This window comes from Cynocephalus volans, chromosome 4 (genome assembly GCF_027409185.1).
Source record: "Cynocephalus volans isolate mCynVol1 chromosome 4, mCynVol1.pri, whole genome shotgun sequence".
NCBI classification, from domain to species: domain Eukaryota; kingdom Metazoa; phylum Chordata; class Mammalia; order Dermoptera; family Cynocephalidae; genus Cynocephalus; species Cynocephalus volans.
Window position 1 is genome coordinate 124,367,649 of NC_084463.1, and position 22,307 is coordinate 124,389,955.

A 22,307-nucleotide genomic window follows, 5' to 3' on the forward strand; every position below is an offset into this window, starting at 1 on the left:
TTAAATTATATACTGTGCATTCTGTGTAAGTAGGCATTAAAAAATGAACCCCAATGGTTAGAATCAGTCCTTTCTGACACTTGAAAGATAAGGTATTGGTTCTGTGGAAGAGTAGAAGTGGATGGAATTGGGCAAATCATGTACATCATATGTAGTAATAATCTCTTATTCCCCATTCATACTAATCAATGTTAGTTTCAGGGAAAAAAAGGAAAAAAGTCTTTTCTCCTGAGAGACTATCCTGGCTGTAAATGAGTCCTGGACAGCAGATTAGAACAGATGGGAGAAAATACCAATCAACTGTGCATTTGAAATTGTGAAAGATAGCAGAAAGTGTCCTTAAATTAGTAGCACAAAATAATGGTAACCATATAAACCAGATTCCTCTCAGAGAGAAAATTAATAAGTTAGAGATGCTGTGTCTGAAATATTATTTTGGGTCACTTGGGAAACTTGTGTGGGGAGGAGCAGAGTTGTAGTAAATGTAATTCTAAGTACAAGTGAAAAATTCAAAGGGTTGAAGGCTCAAGTTTCATTCTTAACAGCCACTAATAACTACCTCCCAACTCTCCGCCCCCGCCACACACACAGTGATGGCTTTCTGTGTTCTTATGCATCTGCATTTCACGTTCACTCATACCTAGGAAAAGAAGATGACTTTCTATGAAATGAGAAAACATTAACTACTTTGTAAGAAACCACAAATCCCTGATGCTTTGTGTGTAAAGTTCAGACACATACTACAGAATCCTTAAGATGTCAAACTCTTAAAGTCTCCCCCCTTCTTCCTTCCCTCTCTCCCCACTTCCTCTCTACCTCCCCTCTGTCTCTCTTGCTCTTCTTGTCTCTTTCCTTTTTCCTTTCTCATTTCATTTCATTTTGTCTTTTTTTATTGTTATTGTTATTCTCTCTTATTAACTTTCTGATTCAATACATCATGAAATGTAGGTGACTCACAATAGAGATGTCTGTGAAAAACTGTGTTCTCAATATTAGAACCTTGCAGTGGTGTATCATCTGCAAAACTTTCAAGGCTGCACTCTAATTAATGATACTAATAACACTGGATGATGATTTAAGAATTTTGCGCCATTGTAACACAGCTTCCACTTTGCAAACTCTATCACATCGCACAGTTAGAAATATTTTGAGTGTAAGAAAACCGAATCATAGTACTCTTGCAGTTGGTTCAGTGAAAGACTCGTATACATGTGATGTATGCTTGGAAAATTATATTTTGATAATGTGGGTGGAATTTCTTTATTAAAGAGGACTTTCATATCAACATCGTTTACTAGGATCTAACAGTCACATAAGGATCTTGTGTTTATTACCTACTATGGCCAACTACTTTTAAAATTTAATTTTATTGAGATATAATTGATATAAAATAGAATTCATCTTCTTTAAGTGTACAGTTTGATGAATTTGAACAATGTACAGATTCAAGAACATTTCCATCACCCATAAAAATGTATTTTTTCTATTTTACACTCAATTTCCACCTCCAAACCCAACCAGTGTTAACTACTAACCTGATTTTGGTACCTATCTGTTTGCCTTTCTAAAATATCATGCAAATAAAATTATAAAATATAGTTTCCAGTGACTGGATCATTTCACATAATGCGTTTGAACTCCATTCAGGTTGCCACATGGTTCAGTACTTTATTCCTTTTTTTTTCTAAATTGCTCAACAGTACTCTACTATTCCATTTCATGGATGTAGTGCAATTTATTTATTTACTTGCCAGTTAACGGACATGTGGGTTGTTTCCGCTTTTGGCTGTTATGAATAAAGATGCCATAAACAGTTCTGTATACATTATAATATATCTTGGGTACATGCCTAGGGAGGATTGCTGTGTAATGCAGTATGCATCTGCTTAACTTTATAACAAACTGCCAAACTGTTTCTCAAAGTAACGGGACTGTTTGAAATTCCCATTCAACTATTTTTAAAATTTTTTTTTCATATCACCATAATAATCTATTTATTCATTTTTTTTTTTTTCCTTTCTTCTTAGCAAAGGATCAGGATCTATAATGTTAGGTGTAGAAATACATCAACTGAGGTTCTTATGTTAGAATGCTGTAACCATGGTCTGTCCTGGAAAATTGGGAATTCATGATCAACATCTGTGGCTTAACAGAACATCAATCAATATGGTAGCCAAACATGTCTGCTGGGAGAGATTTTCTTCGTTAAGCATTTTTATGTTTGCGATTGCCCTCTTAGCAGTGCATTCCTCTAAAGTAAAAGCACAATTCACCTCAGCATTTCAGCATTCTGTTGGCTTTTCTCACCTCCTTTCACATGTGCTTGCTCCCTTCTCCCTGTGCATATGTCACATTCCAACTTGGTCATCAATTTAAACTTACCTATATTTAATCTTAAAATATTAAATACTTGAAAATAATCAGTAAAAACTGAGACATACATATGTGCAGATATACTTCGCACCTAAAATTAGATTGAAGCCATGTCCAGGTGACAGAAATTTTGTGTATTGGAGTGAGGAGTGTGTGTGTGGGGGGAGGGGTACAATAAGCAGCTTTCTTTAAGTAATACTTTTTAAGCAATATGATTTTTTGAGCAGGCTTTGGGTTTTATCTTCCCGCCTAGGCTATCTGAGTGTCCAGCTCCTCAGGCAGAGCTTAAGCTCTTCTGTTTCCCTTCCAAACTAGTTGGACTGTGTTTTGCTTGACTGAAAAATTTATTCTTGTGCAGTCTGGAAGAATTTTAATCTTCAAATTTGAAAATAGAAATGAATTAAGGCACTTACCCATGTTTCTCTTCCTACAGTCAAAAAAGATCCAAGCCCAGCTGAAGGAGCTTCGTTATGGGAAGAAGGATTTATTATTTAAGGTGAGCATATTTCTCACTTTCCCCTCCAATATGCAGCCAAATACATAAGTTACCAAAAAACATTATTTAGCTTAAAATTAATTTCCAGATTTTCTCAAGAATTACAGTTGTATCTGACTGCATTGAAGATAATTTCTTTTTTTTTTTTTTTGCCTATTTAATGATTGAAAATAAATGCAAATATTATTTCGTAGGTACATTTTTAATCAAAGGCAGGCATTATTCCAAAGTTTTTAAAGTCCCTTTGTAACTTTAATTACTTAAACATTAAGGAATATTTTCTTTTGGGATACCTATGTAAATTAGAGTATATACTGAAGAGGTTTCCAGAGATGAAGTTTGCTGGTCACTTACAGTCTTGACTTCCAGAGATCCCTTATGTAAATCTTATTATTAAGAGTCATCACATTTAGTATTTATTTGTTAATTTTGTTTATTGATATTTCCCTTTGTAAGACTATCTAGTCAAAATCTATGAATAGGTAGGCCACAACTTATGGATGTAGTAGACCAAATAATGATTCCCCAAAGATATTCAATACCTCATCGGGGGAACCAGCGAATGTTACCTTATATGGCAAAGGAGACTTTGCAGTTGTAATTAAGTTAAGGATCTTGAGATGAGAAGACTGTCCTTATTATCAATGTGGACTCTAAATGTGAGGGTACTTCAAAATGTTTGTGGAAAAATAGAATTAAAATATGAATCTCTCCATAAACTTTTTGAAGTACCTTCATAAATCCTCATGAATCCTTATAAGAGTGAGGCAAGAAGGTCAAGAGAAGAGGAAGGCTACATAATCACAGAAGCAGGGGGAGAAAAGATAATGAAAACAATTCTCCACTACAGCTTCCAGAAAGAACCATCCATGCCAAAACCTTGATTTTAGTCCCACAAAATTCATTTCAGACTTCTGACCTCCAGAACTGTAAGAGAATCTGTTTGTGTTGTTTTAAGCCACTGACCTTGTGGTTTTTTGTTATGGCATCATGAAGAAATTGATACAGATACTTTTTTACCCCCCTTGATTGGGAGAGATAAAAAGCAGGTGTTATTAATTGTTGTACTTGTTATATATATGCCTTGCCAAATGCAGTAGAGTGATAGAGAATTAGATTATAGTTTGAATAATAATGTGTTTAATAAAAAAATTATATATATAAATTACTTTATATGTAATATTTCCCTTTTAACATATTTTTACTACAATGATCAGCCTAATCTATGAAAGTCAAGTTTAAATTCAAGAGGGATAAATCCTCATTTTATTTAATGTTTGGGAATTCTGCAATTTGTCTAGTGAAAACAATAAGAAATAACTTACCTCTCCCCTTCAGTACTTTTACTTTTTGCTTAAATTCACAAGAAAGTGTTCTAATATGTCAACCAATATTTATTAAACAATAATTTCATGCAAAACATGAATCTGGGCACATCTTGCCATTTTCTTTTCCATAAATAGATTTCCTGCCTTTTCTTTGGATTCATTTGTAATAAGATATCCCCTAGCACCCCAAGCAAATTGTGAATTAATTCTCACTCATGCTTACTAACCCTCACCTCTCAGCACTCTGCATATTTTAAGTAATAAGTAGATAAGATGAAAGTTTGAAATCCAAGGCATTTGCTTTCTACCTTTAATCTTTCATGCTGAGACTCATGAGCCCAGGTTATCTTAACTCTTACATTTGGCCTGACTTTAGATTTGTAGTCATCAATGTTAGGTCAGCGAGACAAACAAAAGACTCCGAGTCAAATTTTATCAAGCAAGGGAGTTTACTCTAGTGAACCTGGAAGGGAAGAGCTTTCATACAGACTATCAGGATCTTTATAGGGTTTGTCTAGGAGAGGGTTGGGCAACTATTCTGAGCACTCAACTTCTACAAGATGTTCTTATCTGAACCCACCAGCCTGAGGGAAAGGGAGGGGGTAGGGACATAGGGTGAGGGAGAAGTTGAGAACATAAAACATGCTGTGTTTATGTTGAGTTGATTGTGAGGCATAACAATCAACGATAAATAGTTGAATTTAGCAACAACAACAAAAAGTATGTGTGTCTGTGTGTGTGTTTTCATTTGCAAAGAAATTCTTTGTTCTCTGTGAATTAGTTTAATAAGGACGTGAGTGTTATAAAACAAATTCAGCTTTCCAAAAGCTCATGAGTTGTAGGTTTTAGGCTAAAAGACTTATGCAAAGATATGAGATCATATGAGGCTTTTTGAATCTTTTGAACTTTATTTCTCAATTTGAAGAGGTTTTGAATGAAAAGTTGGGGGAAGAGAATAAGATTCAGTAATATTCAGTGATTTACTTCTTGCTTATATGCCAATTGAATGCAGATTTATAAATGTTCAGAAATTACCTAAATCAGGATTTGTTGGAGATCTCTATGACTTAAAAGATGAGACATAATTTATAAGCCTTGTTATTTCATGTTGCTTTGGGAGGAGCACATATATAAAGAATCAGGAGGACTATACATGAATGAACCATGCAGTTGGGTAGATGACGATGCTGTCAGCATATACTGTCCCCCAAAAAGTTGTTTCACAGCAAGATTTTTCTTAATTCAAATAACAGAGGACTGGAAGCAGGACAATTTTATAGCTTATGTTTTAGCTCAACAGTACCAGCAAGACTTAGGTTTGTTTTTTATTGTTTTTTCTCCCTACTTTTCATATCACAATTCTTAAATTTCTGACTTGTTCTAAGCTTTGGCTCCTCATTGTATCATGACAACTACTAAACATCTATATACTGTGTCTTCATCCAACTGTGCATAAAATCAAAGGACAAAAGGGAAACATTGTCCTTCAAAATCAATATTTTTATAAAGGAGAATTTTTTTAAGATGTGTCCTCAAACTTGTCATGTATCCACGCAGAAGTAAAACATTAGCATTTTCAGCTGTATCATAAAAAAAATCTTTCCTTTATTCTTTTTTTTTAATTTAATTTTATTTTGTCCATATACAATGTGGTTAATTATTGTGGCCAATTACCGAAACCTCCCTCCCTCTTCCCTCTCCACCCTTCCTCCTGACAATGTCCTTTCTGTTCGCAAAAGTTCTTTCCTTTAGATATGAAGTAAAAGGAAGGAATTTGCTGATACAATGCAGCTAATAGTTTCTGCTGCATGTACTTATTCACTCATTTTTATGGCAGCAAACTTATTTGATTTGCTTACTACTGTATCAACGCTGCATATTTTAAATCTTGAATAAACATATGATAAATAAATGACAAACACGTCAAGGAATTAGTGGAAACTCTTGTGAAGCACTGCAGGGTATTTGACCATAGAAATTCAGCCATGCACCTTTGAAAATGTACCTACAAACTATCTTTGGTGATACTTTGCTGAACCCTGAGATGAATAGTAGACGATTCGTTTTCAAGTACACATAATTTCCTCCTGAGGTCTGTTCAGTTTTGAGTAGATTTGATGATTTTTAGTAAATGTAGATTTCAATAGAGAAATGCTCATTGTTGAGGCATTCAAATTTTATCCTAAAAATAATGGCATGTGCTAACAATTGCAAGACATGATGATAATCTCAATGCCCTTGTTAATGCTTGAGAGCTGACTTTTGCTTGGTGAAGGGTGCCAGCTGTAGTATATCTTCCCTACTGAAAAAAGAGTTGATGCCTAACCGGTAGTTGTCCAGGACTTGAGTTACCTGTGTGTCTTCCCTGATTCCTTTTGGAGCTCATTGTAGAATATCTATTCTCCACTTTGTTGCTCTTTATGAATTTTACAAACACACTTTATTTTTTTTATTTCAAAATTATTATTTCTTCGTTGCAGAAAAATTTCAAGAAATGTGAAAAGTATAAGGCCAAAAGAAAACACTTAGAATCCCACCACTGAGAATGAATGCAACAATATTTTGACATATTTTATATTTCTAACTAGTTCTTTTTGTACAAGACATAATCTGCCTTGTGATGTATACTATATATATATATATACACACACATACATACATATGTTCTGCTTTTTAACACAATTTTAAAACATAAATATATCCTTTTTTATTTTTATATAAATTTAAATGTATAATCTTCTATGATAAGAATATGCCAAAGGTGACTTAATCTTTTCTTTAAGTTTATGTACATATATGTGTACATACATATGTGTGTTATAACTTCAATTTACAGTATATTTAAAAATTCTTTCTTGTTTTTAACTTGTACAGTTTTTAATAAACATGTATCTATTAAGTAGTTTAGCAAAATTACTGGAAAATGTTAATGTTACTATAAACTAGTGCAGGTTACTTTTAAGAGAATTACAACAATTTTTTGTTCCATCAGTTCAATAATAAGAAGAAAAAAGTTGAATTTAATTACGACTTATTTTTTACTGGGTATTCTCACTAAAGAAACAAAAACAAACAAGTAGGTAAGTAAATAAATAATTATGTGAATTAATAAGTACAATAAAGCAATAATAAACTTTGTTTTAAAAGATTATATGATAAAATTTATTGTTTTAATAATAGTACTCATTTAAATAAATTATTGGGCAGTTTGAACATTTACTTTAAAATGTAAGTTATGGAAAATGTCCATACTACCCAAAGTGATATACAAATTCAACGCAATCCCCATCAAAATTCCAAAGACATTTTTCTCAGAAATGGAAAAAAATTTCAGACATTTATATGGAACAATAAAAGACCACGAATAGCCAAAGCAATGCTCAGCAAAAAAAATAAAGCTGGAGGCATAACACTACCTGACTTTAAGCTACACTACAAAGCTATAATAACCAAAACAGTATGGTACTGGCATAAAAACAGACACACTGACCAATGGAATAGAATAGAGAATCCAGAAATCAACCCACACACTTACTGCCATCTGATCTTTGACAAAGGCACCAAGCCTATTCACTGGGGAAGGGACTGCCTCTTCAGCAAGTGGTGCTGGGATAACTGGATATCCATATGCAGGAGAATGAAACTAGATCCATACCTCTCACCGTATACTAAAATCAACTCAAAATGGATTAAGGATTTAAATATACACCCTGAGACAATAAAACTTCTTAAAGAAAACATAGGAGAAACACTTCAGGAAATAGGACTGGGCACAGACTTCATGAATACGACCCCAAAAGCACGGGCAACCAAAGGAAAAATAAACAAATGGGATTATATCAAACTAAAAAGCTTCTGCACAGCAAAAGAAACAATTAAAAGAGTTAAAAGACAACCAACAGAGTGGGAGAAAATATTTGCAAAATATACATCTGACAAAGGATTAATATCCAGAATATATAAGGAACTCAAATAACTTTACAAGAAGACAACAAGCAACCCAATTAAAAAATGTGCAAAAGAGCTAAATAGGCATTTCTCTAAGGAAGATATACAAATGGCCAACAGACATATGAAAAACTGCTCAACATCACTCAGCATCCGGGAAATGCAAATCAAAACCACATTGAGATACCATCTAACCCCAGTTAGGATGGCTAAAATCCAAAAGACTATGAACGATAAATGCTGGCGAGGCTGCGGAGAAAAAGGAACTCTCATACATTGTTGGTGGGACTGCAAAATGGTGCAGCCTCTATGGAAAATGGTATGGAGGTTCCTTAAACAATTGCAAATAGATCTACCATACGACCCAGCCATCCCACTGTTGGGAATATACCCAGAGGAATGGAAATCATCAAGTCGAAGGTATACCTGTTCCCCAATGTTCATCGCAGCACTCTTTACAATAGCCAAGAGTTGGAACCAGCCCAAATGCCCATCATCAGATGAGTGGATACGGAAAATGTGGTACATCTACACAATGGAATACTACTCAGCTATAAAAACGAATGAAATACTGCCATTTGCAACAACATGGATGGACCTTGAGAGAATTATATTAAGTGAAACAAGTCAGGCACAGAAAGAGAAATACCACATGTTCTCACTTATTGGAGGGAGCTAAAAATTAATATATAAATTCACACACACACACACACAAACCGGGTGGGGGGGGGGAAGAAGATGTAACAACCACAATTATTTGAAGTTGATACGACAAGCAAACAGAAAGGACATTGTTGGGGGGGAGGGGGGGAGGGAGAAGGGAGGGAGGTTTTGGTGATGGGGAGCAATAATCAGCTACAATGTATATCGACAAAATAAAATTAAAAAAAAAAATGTAAGTTATTTAATATCTTTTGCATCCTTTGCTTACTTTCGTTTTTCTTGCGTTTGATATTCAGAACAATTTCCATAATACCCCCCAGTAACCAAAAATTTAATCTAAAAACTTCTTTATTGAGGTAGAGAATGGAAGAGAGTTTTGGTTTTGTGACCAAATTTTCAAAAGGAGAAATTGCTCAATTTAATTAGAAATTAGCTCTGAACTCCATTCTATGTTCTATAGACTAAAGCTTAGATACAGCCTGAATAGGAAGCTTTTTTAATCTTTTTAATTGAAACATAATTGGTTGTACATATCTGTGGGGTGCAGTGCTGAATATCAGTACCTATGTGTAATATGTGATACTCAAATTTGGATAATTAGTATATTCAGCATTACACAATATAATCATTTTTTGTGGCCCTTTAGCAATTTCTGGCTAACCCCCCTCCCTCTCCCACTTTCCCACCTCTGGTAACCTCAGCTCTGTTCTCTCCTTTTGAAAATGCAATGTATTATTGTGATTGTTGTGTATTTCATCTTTCTTTTCTTTTTAATTTATTTGTTTTTTAGCTCCTACTTATGAGTGAGGACATGGTAATTTCTCTTTCTGTGCCTGGTTTACTTGAATACACACTTTGGCCCTGTCAAGTTTCCTGAAATGACTTTCTCTTTATGGGGACTGACTTGTTTTTATGCAACTGCTAGAGGTTTTGTTCAACATGTCAGATTGCCAACATTTAGTTTTTTCAATCATAAAATGTAATGTCAATCCTTATTCAGTATTATATTTATAATATGTATACATTTATAAAAATAGTACATAACATGTTGGTGACAAATATTCCCAAAACATGTTTTAAAAAATCACTTAACTCATCTAGATGTGTAATCTTGCATCAGTAGGATTAAAAATCTAAACTACTAATAACAATTAATATATCTTTAGCACTAACTGTACACTTGTAGGATATTGTGCTAAGTCCTTTATATGCATCATCTCATTTGCTCCTCAAATCAACTTAGGTATATATGAGATATTGGATCTGTGTGTGTGTGTGTGTGTGTGTGTGTGTGTGTGTGTGTGTGTGTGTGTGTGTGTGTGTCTGTGTGAAAAGTGAGGCCTAAGAAGTTACTTATCCAAGGTCATTGACACAGTATACAACTGAGAAAGGGTTGAAATCTGTCAGATGCATTCCAGGGTCTGTGTTTAATTCTCTCCCTACACCCACCACCCCATTTTTTTTTTTTTAATTCTTCTTATTTCTTGTGGTCTTGCTGATGGTTAGCTCTTCATTTGGTTATTTTGTCTACTTTCTTACCCTATAAGCCCTTGTCCATCTTCCCCGCTCACTAGTTTCAGCACACATCGAACATTCCATCCTGCTTTGTTCTCTGGTACTTATGAACTTTTTGTTTGTGTCCTGACTTTAGGTTTTGAATGGACAGACTTTTCTTAGTCCCAATTTCTTCCTTTGTCTCCATGTTCCAATATTTAGAGAGACTGAATTTGAATTCATTGCATTTGTCCTCAGTCATGTGTGGGGGCTAAAAAACAAGAACAACAACAACAAAACAAATAAATAAAAAAAGAAAGAAAAATACAACAATCACAATAATTCATTGAACTTTCAAAAGGAGAAAACAGAACTGAGGCCACCAGAAGTGGGAAGGGGTGGGGGGTAGTGAGAAATTGGTAAAGAGCCACAATTATATTGTATATATACTGTATATACATTAGTATAACATTTAATATACTAATTATCTTTCTTTGAGCATCACATATTGCACACACATGTTGATATTCAATGCTGTACCCAACAGATATATACAATCAACTATGTTTCAATAAAAAAAAAAAAAATGATAAATTAAAAATAAAAAATAAAAACCTGGCATATTAGATCTCCCACACAGTGGTAACAGTTTTGTGATAATTACTGTTATTTATTGACTAAAACCATTTTAATAATGTCATATGTTATTGAATGTTTGAAATAAAATTGTGACGATTGAATTACTGCCTTCAGGAGTTTATAAGTTAGTGATGAAAATCTAGTAGAGTAAAAGCTATATAGCATTGTGTACTTCACCCAGCGCTGTGATGTTCATGTTTCCTTTTCTCCTCACCACACCTCGTCTGAGACAGAGAGGAAAAGTTATTGGGTATATTTCACAATGATTAAATTAAAGCCAAGAGAAGTTTGATACTTACTCACGGCTGCCAAAATATTTACTTGCAAAGCAAATTTTACTGGCAATTTGAAGCCATCACCACACATTTTAATGATCTATTTGTGTTAAATAGTACTGTCTTGTTGGGACATTATGGGTCAAGTATGTTCGTCAGGTTTTATAGTTATTCCTTTGACAACTACTCCTACAGCATATGTTTATGCCATTGGATCAAAATTCTGGGTTAATTAGTCTGGAATGTGTGGTGATAGACCAGGTATTTCCATTTCTTCTGAAACTCTGACATCAAAATGGCAGATGATGTGGTTGGTATTTTCTCTAGAAACTAGACATATTCAACTGGTATCACCATTATCATCCACTCCTGAAAACAGGGTCATAGCCACAAGAATTTCCACATATGGGTAGCGAAGAGTATCAGATTGTTTCCTGATGATTTGAGTCATCTGTAAGAGAATTTGTGAAGCAGTTGTGCCTTAATTTTTAAACTCTTGTGTAATTTAGGGTAATTGTTGTGTATTTGTCTCTTATCAATTTACACTAATTTCATCCACATGTTAAACAATTTTTTTTAATGAGCAAGAGGATTTTCAGTGCCATTTATTTGTTAGAAGTGTCAATTTATCTCCAATCAAATGAGGTTTGTCACCAAAATGTAGACACTTTCCAAAACAGGTTTGAGGGGTTATAGATTTCATTTTCTTGTATGATTCCACAAAATGTAATGTTTTCAAAACACATTTATTTATATCTGAAAATTATTCTATGGGCAAATCAGGGCAGGTAATACTGTTCTCCTATCATGGATCAAAAAACCAATACTCAGGGAAGTTACAAAAGTTGTCTGAAATCCTGGGACTGGTAAATTGCAGAGTTTTATCCTAATCTGTTTCTTGACTCCACTATATCACATTTTCCCCAGTTATGTTTCTACTTTGTATTTTAAGGTGATTTATAGATTACATCATTTAGAGATATTTTCTACTGTATTCAAGAATCAAAAGGTCAAAGATGCATAGCTGGAAAAACAAGTACAGACTTGGCAAAATGAAAGCTAAAACTCAATGCATTTCCCTAAAAACAAAAGTATTTTCAATATAAAAAATGATGCTTTCAATTTAGAATTAGCAATTGTGTGGGACAAAGGTGTCTTTTCTAAGACTCCCTATATTAGTGTGGTCCACCCTACCAGGTTAGAGATGTATACTGTGGGCAAGAAACAACAGAGAGTAATTTCTTTGTCAAAATCAATCCAATTTTGTCAGCCTTATTGCTTCCATTCTTAAAGCAGAGAAATTAGCTAGCTTCGCTTATTTTTTCATTATTCACTGGAAAATGAAATAGATGTGAATGCTTTAAAAGGTCATGTATGCTTCTTATCAGAAATCATGGCAAGTTAAAATTAAATAAACATTAATATTTTCTTAAAAAACTGTGGGATTTCTCTAAATACTTAGAATTGCTAAAAGTACAAGATTTTTAAATGGAATTTGGGTGAAGAAACCAAGCCCATAGTTTTTTTTTTTTTTTTCTTTTTTTTATATTCTTTATTTATTTCCTTTTACTAATATCTCTTCCCCCCCCGCCCCCTTTCCTACCACTGGCAACCTCAGTTCTGTTCTCTACTCATAAAAAGTTCAACATATTACTATAATCGTTGTATCATTTTTTTAAAACTAATTTATATTTATTTATTTTTTTATTAGCTCCCATATATGAAGACATGTGCTATTTCTCATTCTGTGCCTGACTTGTTTCGCTTAACATAATTTTCTTCAAGTTCATCCATGTTGCTGCAAATGGCAGTATTTCAATCTTTTTTATGGGAGAGTAGTATTCCATTATATAAATATAGCACATTTTCTTTATCCACTTATCCAATGATATGCATTTAGACTGATTCTAGCTCTTGGATATTGTGAATAAAGCTGCAATACACATGGGAATAGAAATGCCCCTTTGACATGATGATTTCCATTCCTTTAGGTATATACCCAGCAGTGGGATTGCTGGGTCATATGGCAGTTCTATCTGTAGTTGTCTGAGGAAGCTCCATACCATTTTCCATAATGGCTGCATAATTTTACAGTTCACCAGCAGTGTAGGAACGTTCCTTTTTCTCCACATCCTTGCCAGCATTTGTTATTCTCTGTCTTTTTGATGATAGCCAGACTAACTGGAGAGAAATGACATCTCGATGTGGTTTTGATTTGCATTTCCCAGATGCTGAGTTCTGTTGAGCTTTTTTTCATGTGTCTATTGGACATTTATATATCTTCCTTTGAGAAAAGCCTATTTAGCTTCTTTGCCCATTTTTTAATTGGATTATTTGTTTTTTTAATTTATAGTTGTTTGATTCCTTATATATTCTGGTTATTAATCCCTTGTCAGATGTATAGTTCGCAAATATTTTCTCACACTCCTCAGGTTGTCTTTTTACTCTGTTGATTGTTTCCTTGGTGGTGCAGAAACTTTAGAGTTTGCTATAATCCCATTTGTTTATTTTTCCTTTTGTTGTCTGTGCTTTTGGGGTTTTATTCATAAAGTTTATGCACAGTCTACTTCCTGAAATGTCTCCCCTATGTTTTCTTTTAGGAGTTTTATAGTTTCAGGATGTATATTTAATTCTTTAATCCATTTTGAGTTGATTTTGGTATATAGTGTGAGGTACAGGTCTAGTTTCATTCTTCTACATATGGATGTCCAATTTTCCCAGCACCATTTTCAAAGAGGCAGTCTTTTTCCCAGTGTATGTTCTTGGTTTCTTTGTCGAAGATCTATTGGCTATAGGTATATGGGCAGATTTCTGGGTTCTCTATTCTGTTCCATTGTTCTGTATGTCAGTTTTCATATTAGTACCATGCTGTTTTGGCTACTATAGCTTTGCAGTGTAATTTAAAGTCAGGTAGTGTTATGCCTCTGGCTTTGTTTTTTGCTCAGAATTGCTTTGGCTATTTGGAGTCTTTTTCTTGTTCCATATGAATGTAAAAATTGTTTCTTTTTTTTTTTCCATTTCTGAGAAAAATGCCATTGGTATTTTGATGGGGATTGCATTAAATCTGTAGATCTCTTTGGGTTGTATGGACATTTTCACAATGTTAATTCTTCCAATCCAAGATCATGGAATATCTTTAAAGTGACTTATCTATGATTACATAACTTCAGTCTAAGTCTCCTGACTTTGTGTCAATTCATTTATTCATTAGTATTTATTATGCATGTATTATCTGTCAGGCACTGAGCAAAGTGTTCTTTCCATTTGACCAAGATGTCTTTGTTTTAGTGATTATTTGGAGTCAATGGATGCATTTAGGGAGATATTGAATATCCAAAATTTGTTTATAATTTTTATGGGTTTTCATATGATGTTTTTCTTGAAGAAGAGTTTGTAAATTTCATCAGATTATTAGTCTGTATGCATCCAGAGTTTAACAGCTTAAGAACCATTGCTTTACATACTGACCTTTACCTCTGACATTCAAAGTATTATGGATAATAGTAAGAGGAGCTTTCTCTGTCTGTCACAGGACATGAATAATGCTTACTCTAAGTTTCTGTCTTTCTCCTTCTTACTCTCATCACTTATTTGAAAACAGAGGTGTGTTCTGTAACTGCCAGTCTTGTGGTTATGTTGTCATTAATTTTAAGAACATGTTTATTACTTTAGTAATGTATAGAAATTTTACCTTTTTTGCTTTAAATTTTACCATTTTTTCCAAATTTTATCATTAATTCTGGGTTTGCAAAAAATGCGATGACATATAACATAAGAAAACAAGACACTTAAAATGATATATTCCAGGACTTTTAAAAATACAGATTTAAAAATACGAATATATTTGTGTGACCCCCATCCCGTACTCTATACATATCCCAGACCTTGTCAATGGGTGATGATGCTCTTTCTTGCTGAGTTTGGATCAAGCCTCAAACTCTTTCTCATTCCAAGATTTAAAGCAGCTCTTAAAAGTCTGTCAGAGTTGATACTCAGGGTACAACCTATTTTCCATCTCTCAGTATGTTCTAAATATTTTGCTTGTAGCTAGTCTTGAGCCTCCAGAGAAGTACTCTATCAGGATTTGTTCACTATTGTCTTAGCATTGCAGTAAAAAATATTTGTTATATCTCAAAGAGTTTGTAGAGAAGTGATATGTAACCTAAAGAATGTTGGAGAACAAGGCAGAAGTCAGAATGCTTGTGCAGAAGATCAAAACAAAGACAATTAACTGGACCAACCCTAGAATATTTCCCCTGGATCTGAGAAGGTGTGTTGATCATTGAATTGCTGACCTTCCCTACACATTTGTGTCCTGTGCATCAAGTTGCATGTGTGTTTGGGCTTAGCAAGCTTTCCCCCCAGTGAGAGGAGACATAAGTCTTATACTGGGTTTATCTGACTTTGCACAGTTCCTTGCTTGGAGCATATATAGAGCAGTGGTGCCATCATGAGCCCTTTGGGAAAAGTCACTCCCCTTGTGGAACTTGACTAGGCTACTACTGATATTTCAGTTCCAGTCACAGAAGCAGCCGATTGGTGCACAGATTTCTTTAGGTTCTCAATGCTTCTTTTTAAAGTATGTTTTAGAAAATATTGTTTTGACATAAGACATATGTTTCTTTTGAGCACATGAAAAGTTCAACACATTTCTAATCAGAAGTCTTCTTTGGTTCTGAAGTTATAGGTTAGAAATTATGGCCTTTTGTAGAATCAAATCTGAGCTCCCTGGAAGTACTGCACAAGGACATACTACATCTTCAAATATCTCTAATCTCTAATTAAAATAAAGAACAATCATTGCAGTATCTCTTCTAAATGTAAATGTTTATTATAATCATAAATTAAAAAAGAAAGAAGAGTGAAGAAAACACACAGTAATTTTACTCATTATATAATTTAAAAAGTTGTTTTGTATATTTTTTATCCTAATGGTGATGCCAAGTACAGTTTTAAAAGATAAGAGCAAGTTATTGTTCTCTTTTGAATACTTCTTTAGCAATACATTTAGATGTCCTCTTTTTGTCTTGCCAGGAAACGTTTCAAAAGTGTATTTGTGAATTCACTTGATTTATCTTACTTCATTTAATTACTGTTACTCAGTTACAAGATATTTGCTAACCTATGCATAATAACAGAGAAGAAGCCGATTACCTCTGAAGATAATTGCATAGAAAGCTGCTGCAACACAGTTTAGAGAAATTTAAAAAAAAACAAAATTCACCATAAATTTTATAGTTTATAAAAAGAAATGTGGACCTCATGAAGGTCAGAGCAGAATCCCTAAATCGTATTCATGAGAGTCTTTCACCAGTAGCAACAATATCAGTTAAATCACTGTACCTTGATATATCTTTTTAATGAAAAATTTCAAATATCTTAGCCCCTACTATGCTCATTTGGACATAATAAACCCCATTTGAGAAACAAGTCAGATCAAATTATTACTTAAACTTTTTTATTTGTTTGTTTTATTTTTATTTATTTATTTATTTATTTATTTATTTATTTATTTATTTATTTATTTATTTATTTATTTATTTATTTATTTATTTATTTATTTATTTATTTATTTTGGTGGCTAGTTGGTAGGGTGATCTGAATCCCTTACCTTGATGTTCTCAGCACCATGTTATCCCAGATGAGCTAACTGGCCAGCCCTAGTTTTCAGGAGCACAGAACCTTCATGTTGGAAGGGTCCTACAACAGCTTCACTTCCAGTATCTCAATACAGCCTAATTTCTCCAACAGTGTTGCCTCTGATTGGAAATATGCAGTGATAAAGGTTCACAACTTTCCTAGGCAAGTTGTTTCTCTTCTTACAAAATTCTGACTGTTGAAGAATACCCTTCTCACTTACAAATATTGCTGTTTTTATATACCTATGTGAATATGTTTCCCCTCATGGTCCTCTTGTTTTGATTCCTTTTTTTTTTTCCTTTGTCTTTATCTGCCCTTTCTATTCTCTAAACTCACTTTTCTAAGCTCCCTTTAGAAGGACAATTTAAGTGCACATGTAATTGTTTTTTAGTCCCAGGAACATTTGATTTTAACAAAGGAGAGAACTTAATTTACTGCTAAGGATGAAATAAACTGGGAAGACAAGGTCCGGTATAGAATTTGAGTAGGCAGTGAAAATCATTTCAGAGATCTGAACTCGTGCTTCTTAGCCAAGAGTCCAAATTTATAGTCACCAACACATTTTTAATTTTTCATTCTGATTGCATAATCTCTACTCTTGTCAAACTCACAATCAGCAAATCTTCCCTCACTGCCCCAACTATTGCTACTCCTCCTCCAGAAATAGGAGTACAAAAATTCCTTCAGGTTGGAAATGTTCATATGAGATATATTATACAATGTGCACAACTCTCTGTTCATATTTTGGGTCAACTTTTTGCTTAATCATTTCTTCCCTCAGCAAGTCTGAGAAAACACATAGTACAGTTAAGACATATCTGCTTTGAGGCCTAGGACTGCATTGCCTGCTTCAAAGAAAACAATTTTTGAAGTACTTCTAAGAAAGACTACTTTACAAATTTTGCTAATTGTTTTATAAAAGTTCTTACTTGTATCAAATCTAAGTATTATCTACTAAATATTTTTTTCCATTTCTTCTTGCTTAATAAATGTAGTTTGATGTGGTAAAAATAATATATTGCAGAAGTGAAGCAATCTAGGTTTTTTATTAGCTCTTTGAAATTAAAGTAAGAATGAGGCATCTTCAAAAAGTTTATGGAAAGATTCATATTATCTTTTATTTCTATTTTACAAACTTTTTGAGGCATCCTTGTAAAGTCATTTTACTTATTAGAGATCCTTCTTTCAGTAAAATATGAATAAGTTTAATACACATACTTCTAAGTGAATTACCAGGATCAATGGGATTATGCATATAATTGACTAATGAAATATTTTATACACACTCCATTATCAATGTACACATCATGTAATATATCCCATTTTTTCATACAGAAATTTATTTCTCAAGAAATTATCACCTCACTTTTTTGGAATCCAGGGGGAATGCAGTTCATACCCTTCATTTTAGGCAAATGTATTTGTTCAACTCATTTATAAATAAGGGCAAAAAAATCTTGAGAACATTCTGGAGAGAATGCAGCTCATGTTTCTTAGTAATTATGTAGCAGTCAAGGACTAAAGACAATAGCTTTTCAGAAATTAATTATTGGGAAACATATTTTTTTCCTAATAATGTTTCTATGTGAATCTCTTTGTTAAAGAAATCAATGTGCAGACCAAGAACTAATGTAACTTCTTAACTAAGTTGCAGTTGACTGCTGTTTGGAGACAGACTTGAAAGGTTGCATTTTCATTTTCAACTGCATTTAACATATTGTTTGTGGGAACAATATATGGAAATTCTTTCTAATCTTAGACGCTTTCAAAGCATTTACCGTAATAATTTGGTTTCATGCTTGGTTCCACCTTGGACAAATTTGATATACTGACACTCTGATAATTTACTCATTAAAATTTGTGAAATCTTCTAAAATAATATTATTGAAAATTGCTCTGGGTTTTTTTTTTTTTTTTTTCAAAATGAGCAGAAATTATGTCAACAGATATTGTACTGCTCCCCTTTCTTCATGTGTTAAATTGGCTTTTAACTTAGATGTATTAAGGAGAATGGTGATCCCATATTAATATTTTCACTTATTTGAACCATTGTATTTCCATACTGCTTAGATTTTAATACTATGTTAGTCTGTAAGGGTTTAGTAGCAATCAAGCACAATCTTACAGTTTGCCTGTTTGATTCTGGCTGCTTTAATAATAACACTCAACTTTAGCTATACTGAATGAAGATACTCTGTTGTTGTTTTACAGATTTTAACATGTGTAGTAAATACCCGTGTCTCTTGTTAAAAGGAGATTCTGATTCAGTAGGTCTAGAAAGGGGCTTGAGATTCTGCATTTCAAACAACCCCCTACATGGTGCTGGCTCTGATGGTCCATGGGCCACAGTTTACATTGAAAGGCTCTAGCCATTAAGTAATCTGATTTGAAAGCATTTTGGTTCTCTCTCTTTTTTTTTCTTTTTTTTTCTTAATTTTAAACTCTATTGACGCAGATGTGATAGAAAGAACCAGCATTTGAAATAAGTGATCCAAGTTCTCTTTTGGCCCTTTCACTAAATTTAATAGTGTTTCTTTTCCATATGAACCTCTGAAAGAGGGTGTTTAAATTTATTATTTAATATCTTTTTGTTTTTACTCAACATAGCTAACATTTTGTGGTAAGCATAGGAAAGAAAGTTGGATGACAAATTGCCAGGCCTTTGGTTTAGTAAGAAAAACAGGCTAGTTTACAGTCAATTTTAATACCACATGGTAAGTGTTTTATAAGCACTTTATTTATCATTCTTGGGGAAAAGAATCATTGAGGGGAGAGTCAAAGAGCAGTAAACCTATTACTAGCTAGGGACTAGTTTCATGGAATAGTGACTTTGAATTAGACCTTGAAGGCATTGCACCGATGTTTGGTAGATACTAACTATATATTTATAGAAGGAAGGGAGGAAAGAAAAAAGGAAGGAAAAGAGTCCGTGACTGAGTGAGAATGCTGCCTATATTGAGAAAATACTCTAACCAAAGGGAGGGTGGTGTGGACATGCGTCACTGTTTAATAAATTGTCTTAGGAACTTGTTGAAATGTATGGGACATGTGGAGAGAGGCAAGAGACCAGATTGGGAAGATTGGTGCCACATCATAAGGGCACTGATGGTGACATTAATAAGTTTTAGAGAGAAACATGTCAATAATTTTATATAGTGCTTTTCGTTGTTGGTGGGAAAAAGGCTCAATCCTCTGCTGGCTTATAAATATGGAAATCAACTTACTTCTCTGATTTGCCCTTCTTCTTCCATGGATTCTGGGCATGGCTTATGTTTTGAGCCAATGAGGCCTGCGAGCAACAAATTGGCACCATGTAGGGGCTTCTGACTGATCAGTGGACTCACTAGCTTTGTTTGGTTCTATTTTTTGCTTTTATAACCAATTTAAATGTCTTTTGACTCTATGCTAAATATAGCAGAGAAGGAGAAAGGAAAGGAAGCTAATGATATAGAATCATTACACCAAGAACATAGACCAAAAAACCACCACACTATAATTTAATATTTTCATATTTATCTTTAATAAGCAATTTAATGAGGATGAAAATGGTATTGCTATTTAATGGGGTATAACTTTTCTCATTTAAAGTTATCTACTTGATTGTGAAAGGAGAAGTGGACTCCAATATTCTTAATGATAAGGAAAAAAAAATGGGCACACTTGGGTTGGTTTTACCTATTTTAGGCATTGATTAGCCTGTATTTTATTCTCAACTGGGCTTATTCTTCTTGTCTTCAATCCATATGAGGCAGGTTTGTGTAGTATTTAAAAGCAGAGATTCTGTATCCAGGCCTGCTGTGTCTAATATTGACCTTGTCCATTACAGAATGGAAACAAATAAGTAAACTAAATGTCTCTTTTTACCCGTTTGTAAGATAAAATTAGTGATAATTTCTATATCATACCTTTTTTTGAAAATGTAATGTTACTAGTAAATTATCAACTAACAATAGTGTCTGTCACCTACTAAGTGCAGAATAAATATTAGCTATTATTGTTCAAAAAAAAAGGTGAAAATTTTACTTTCTTTTGACCATAATATTGCTAACCAAGTGTTTTGGGTTCTAACAGAAACTTAGATTCAGTCCAGGCTCTTTCTACTCTTGAGTGAGTTGCATAGCCTTTTCCAAACTGCAAAATGTAAATCTTCACTACACAACAGAAATGGTTTGTGTAAAGACAGGATATTAGATCAACAACCTGGTAGGCCATTCACAAATGCTTGCTACCTTCATCTTCTCTCCCAGTTTTTTTTTTTTTTTTTTTTTTTAATATAAGCAGGCAGAATTATGAAGGTAATTTTATTTACTTTTTTTTTTTTTTTTTACCTTATTCATGTTATTCTTAGACAAGACTGAGATAGAATTAGGAGTTATTGTGTGTTTATACAGAAAGAATATAAATGGAATTTACAGAGTATCGCACTGGGCACACCATCATGAATCCTCTCCTTATCACAAAGGAAATATGGCAATTCCATTTCTTTCTAGCGTTCATATATGAAGGTGTTGTGGCATCTTAAAGCATTGGCTATCAATACATTTATTATTCTTCATAAATCTAACAAACTTTATCATATATCATAGTTGGGATTTAATTTTTTTAAATGCTAATTATGATTTTCCAAAACAGTGGTGGAATTTTCATTGACAGTCTTATATAATAAGTTATGTCATTATTCCTTACTTAGACATTTCCCCTCTTTAGTCTGTTTAGAGAAATGTATATGAATCACAAACTCTAGATGCACGAAAAAGAAAAAGTAGGGTGCAAGTTAGGGCTTATCCGCTGGGGCAAGCCAAAATTAATCCATTCAACAGGTGTTTCTCAAGCGACTTCAATGTATCATACACTGTGTTAGATGCAGTTTATGGATCAGAAAACAATTCAGATATTGCACTTTCTACAGGGACTTTATGGTTTGCATCAGATAGGTGGTGAATTAGAGAGTGTCTCACTCTCCAAAACACCATCATTTGTACTCTGTTTGTATAGTCTAACCTACATACCCTACATCACCATCAGAAAGAAAAAAATTAATATATTTATTTAGATACTTATTTACTTATCTTAAAATCAGCTCTATTGAAGTATAATTTACATTAAATTACATCATTTCACTTAGACAACTCATATGGTGTGTTACTGTCACCATAGTTAAGACAACATTGCTATTATTTAAACAAAAAAAAGAAAGTTACCTTGTGCTCCTTTGTAGTCAGTGCCCTCTCTTCTCTCCAGTGCCTGATTTCTGTCACTATTGTTTTGCTTTTTCTAGAATGTCATAGAAATAGAAACACTTAGTAAAATGCTTTCAAAGATATTCACATTTTTGAATGTGTCAAGAATTTGATCCTTTTTAGCTTTAATTTTATTTTCATAGATTTACACACCATAATTTGATTCTCTGCGCACCAGCTAATTGCTATTTTGCTTGCTTCCAGTTTGGGA

At 33.4% G+C, this 22,307-nt stretch overlaps 1 protein-coding gene across 1 annotated transcript in view; it reads left to right on the forward strand.

The window, feature by feature from the left end:
• LUZP2 (leucine zipper protein 2) overlaps window positions 1-22,307 on the forward strand; it is a 502,288-nt gene that overhangs the window by 374,258 nt on the left and 105,723 nt on the right. Inside the window, exon 7 of the mRNA XM_063095866.1 lies at window positions 2,807-2,869. Coding sequence (XP_062951936.1) covers window positions 2,807-2,869 — 63 coding nt within the window. The remainder of the gene's footprint in view (window positions 1-2,806; window positions 2,870-22,307) is intronic.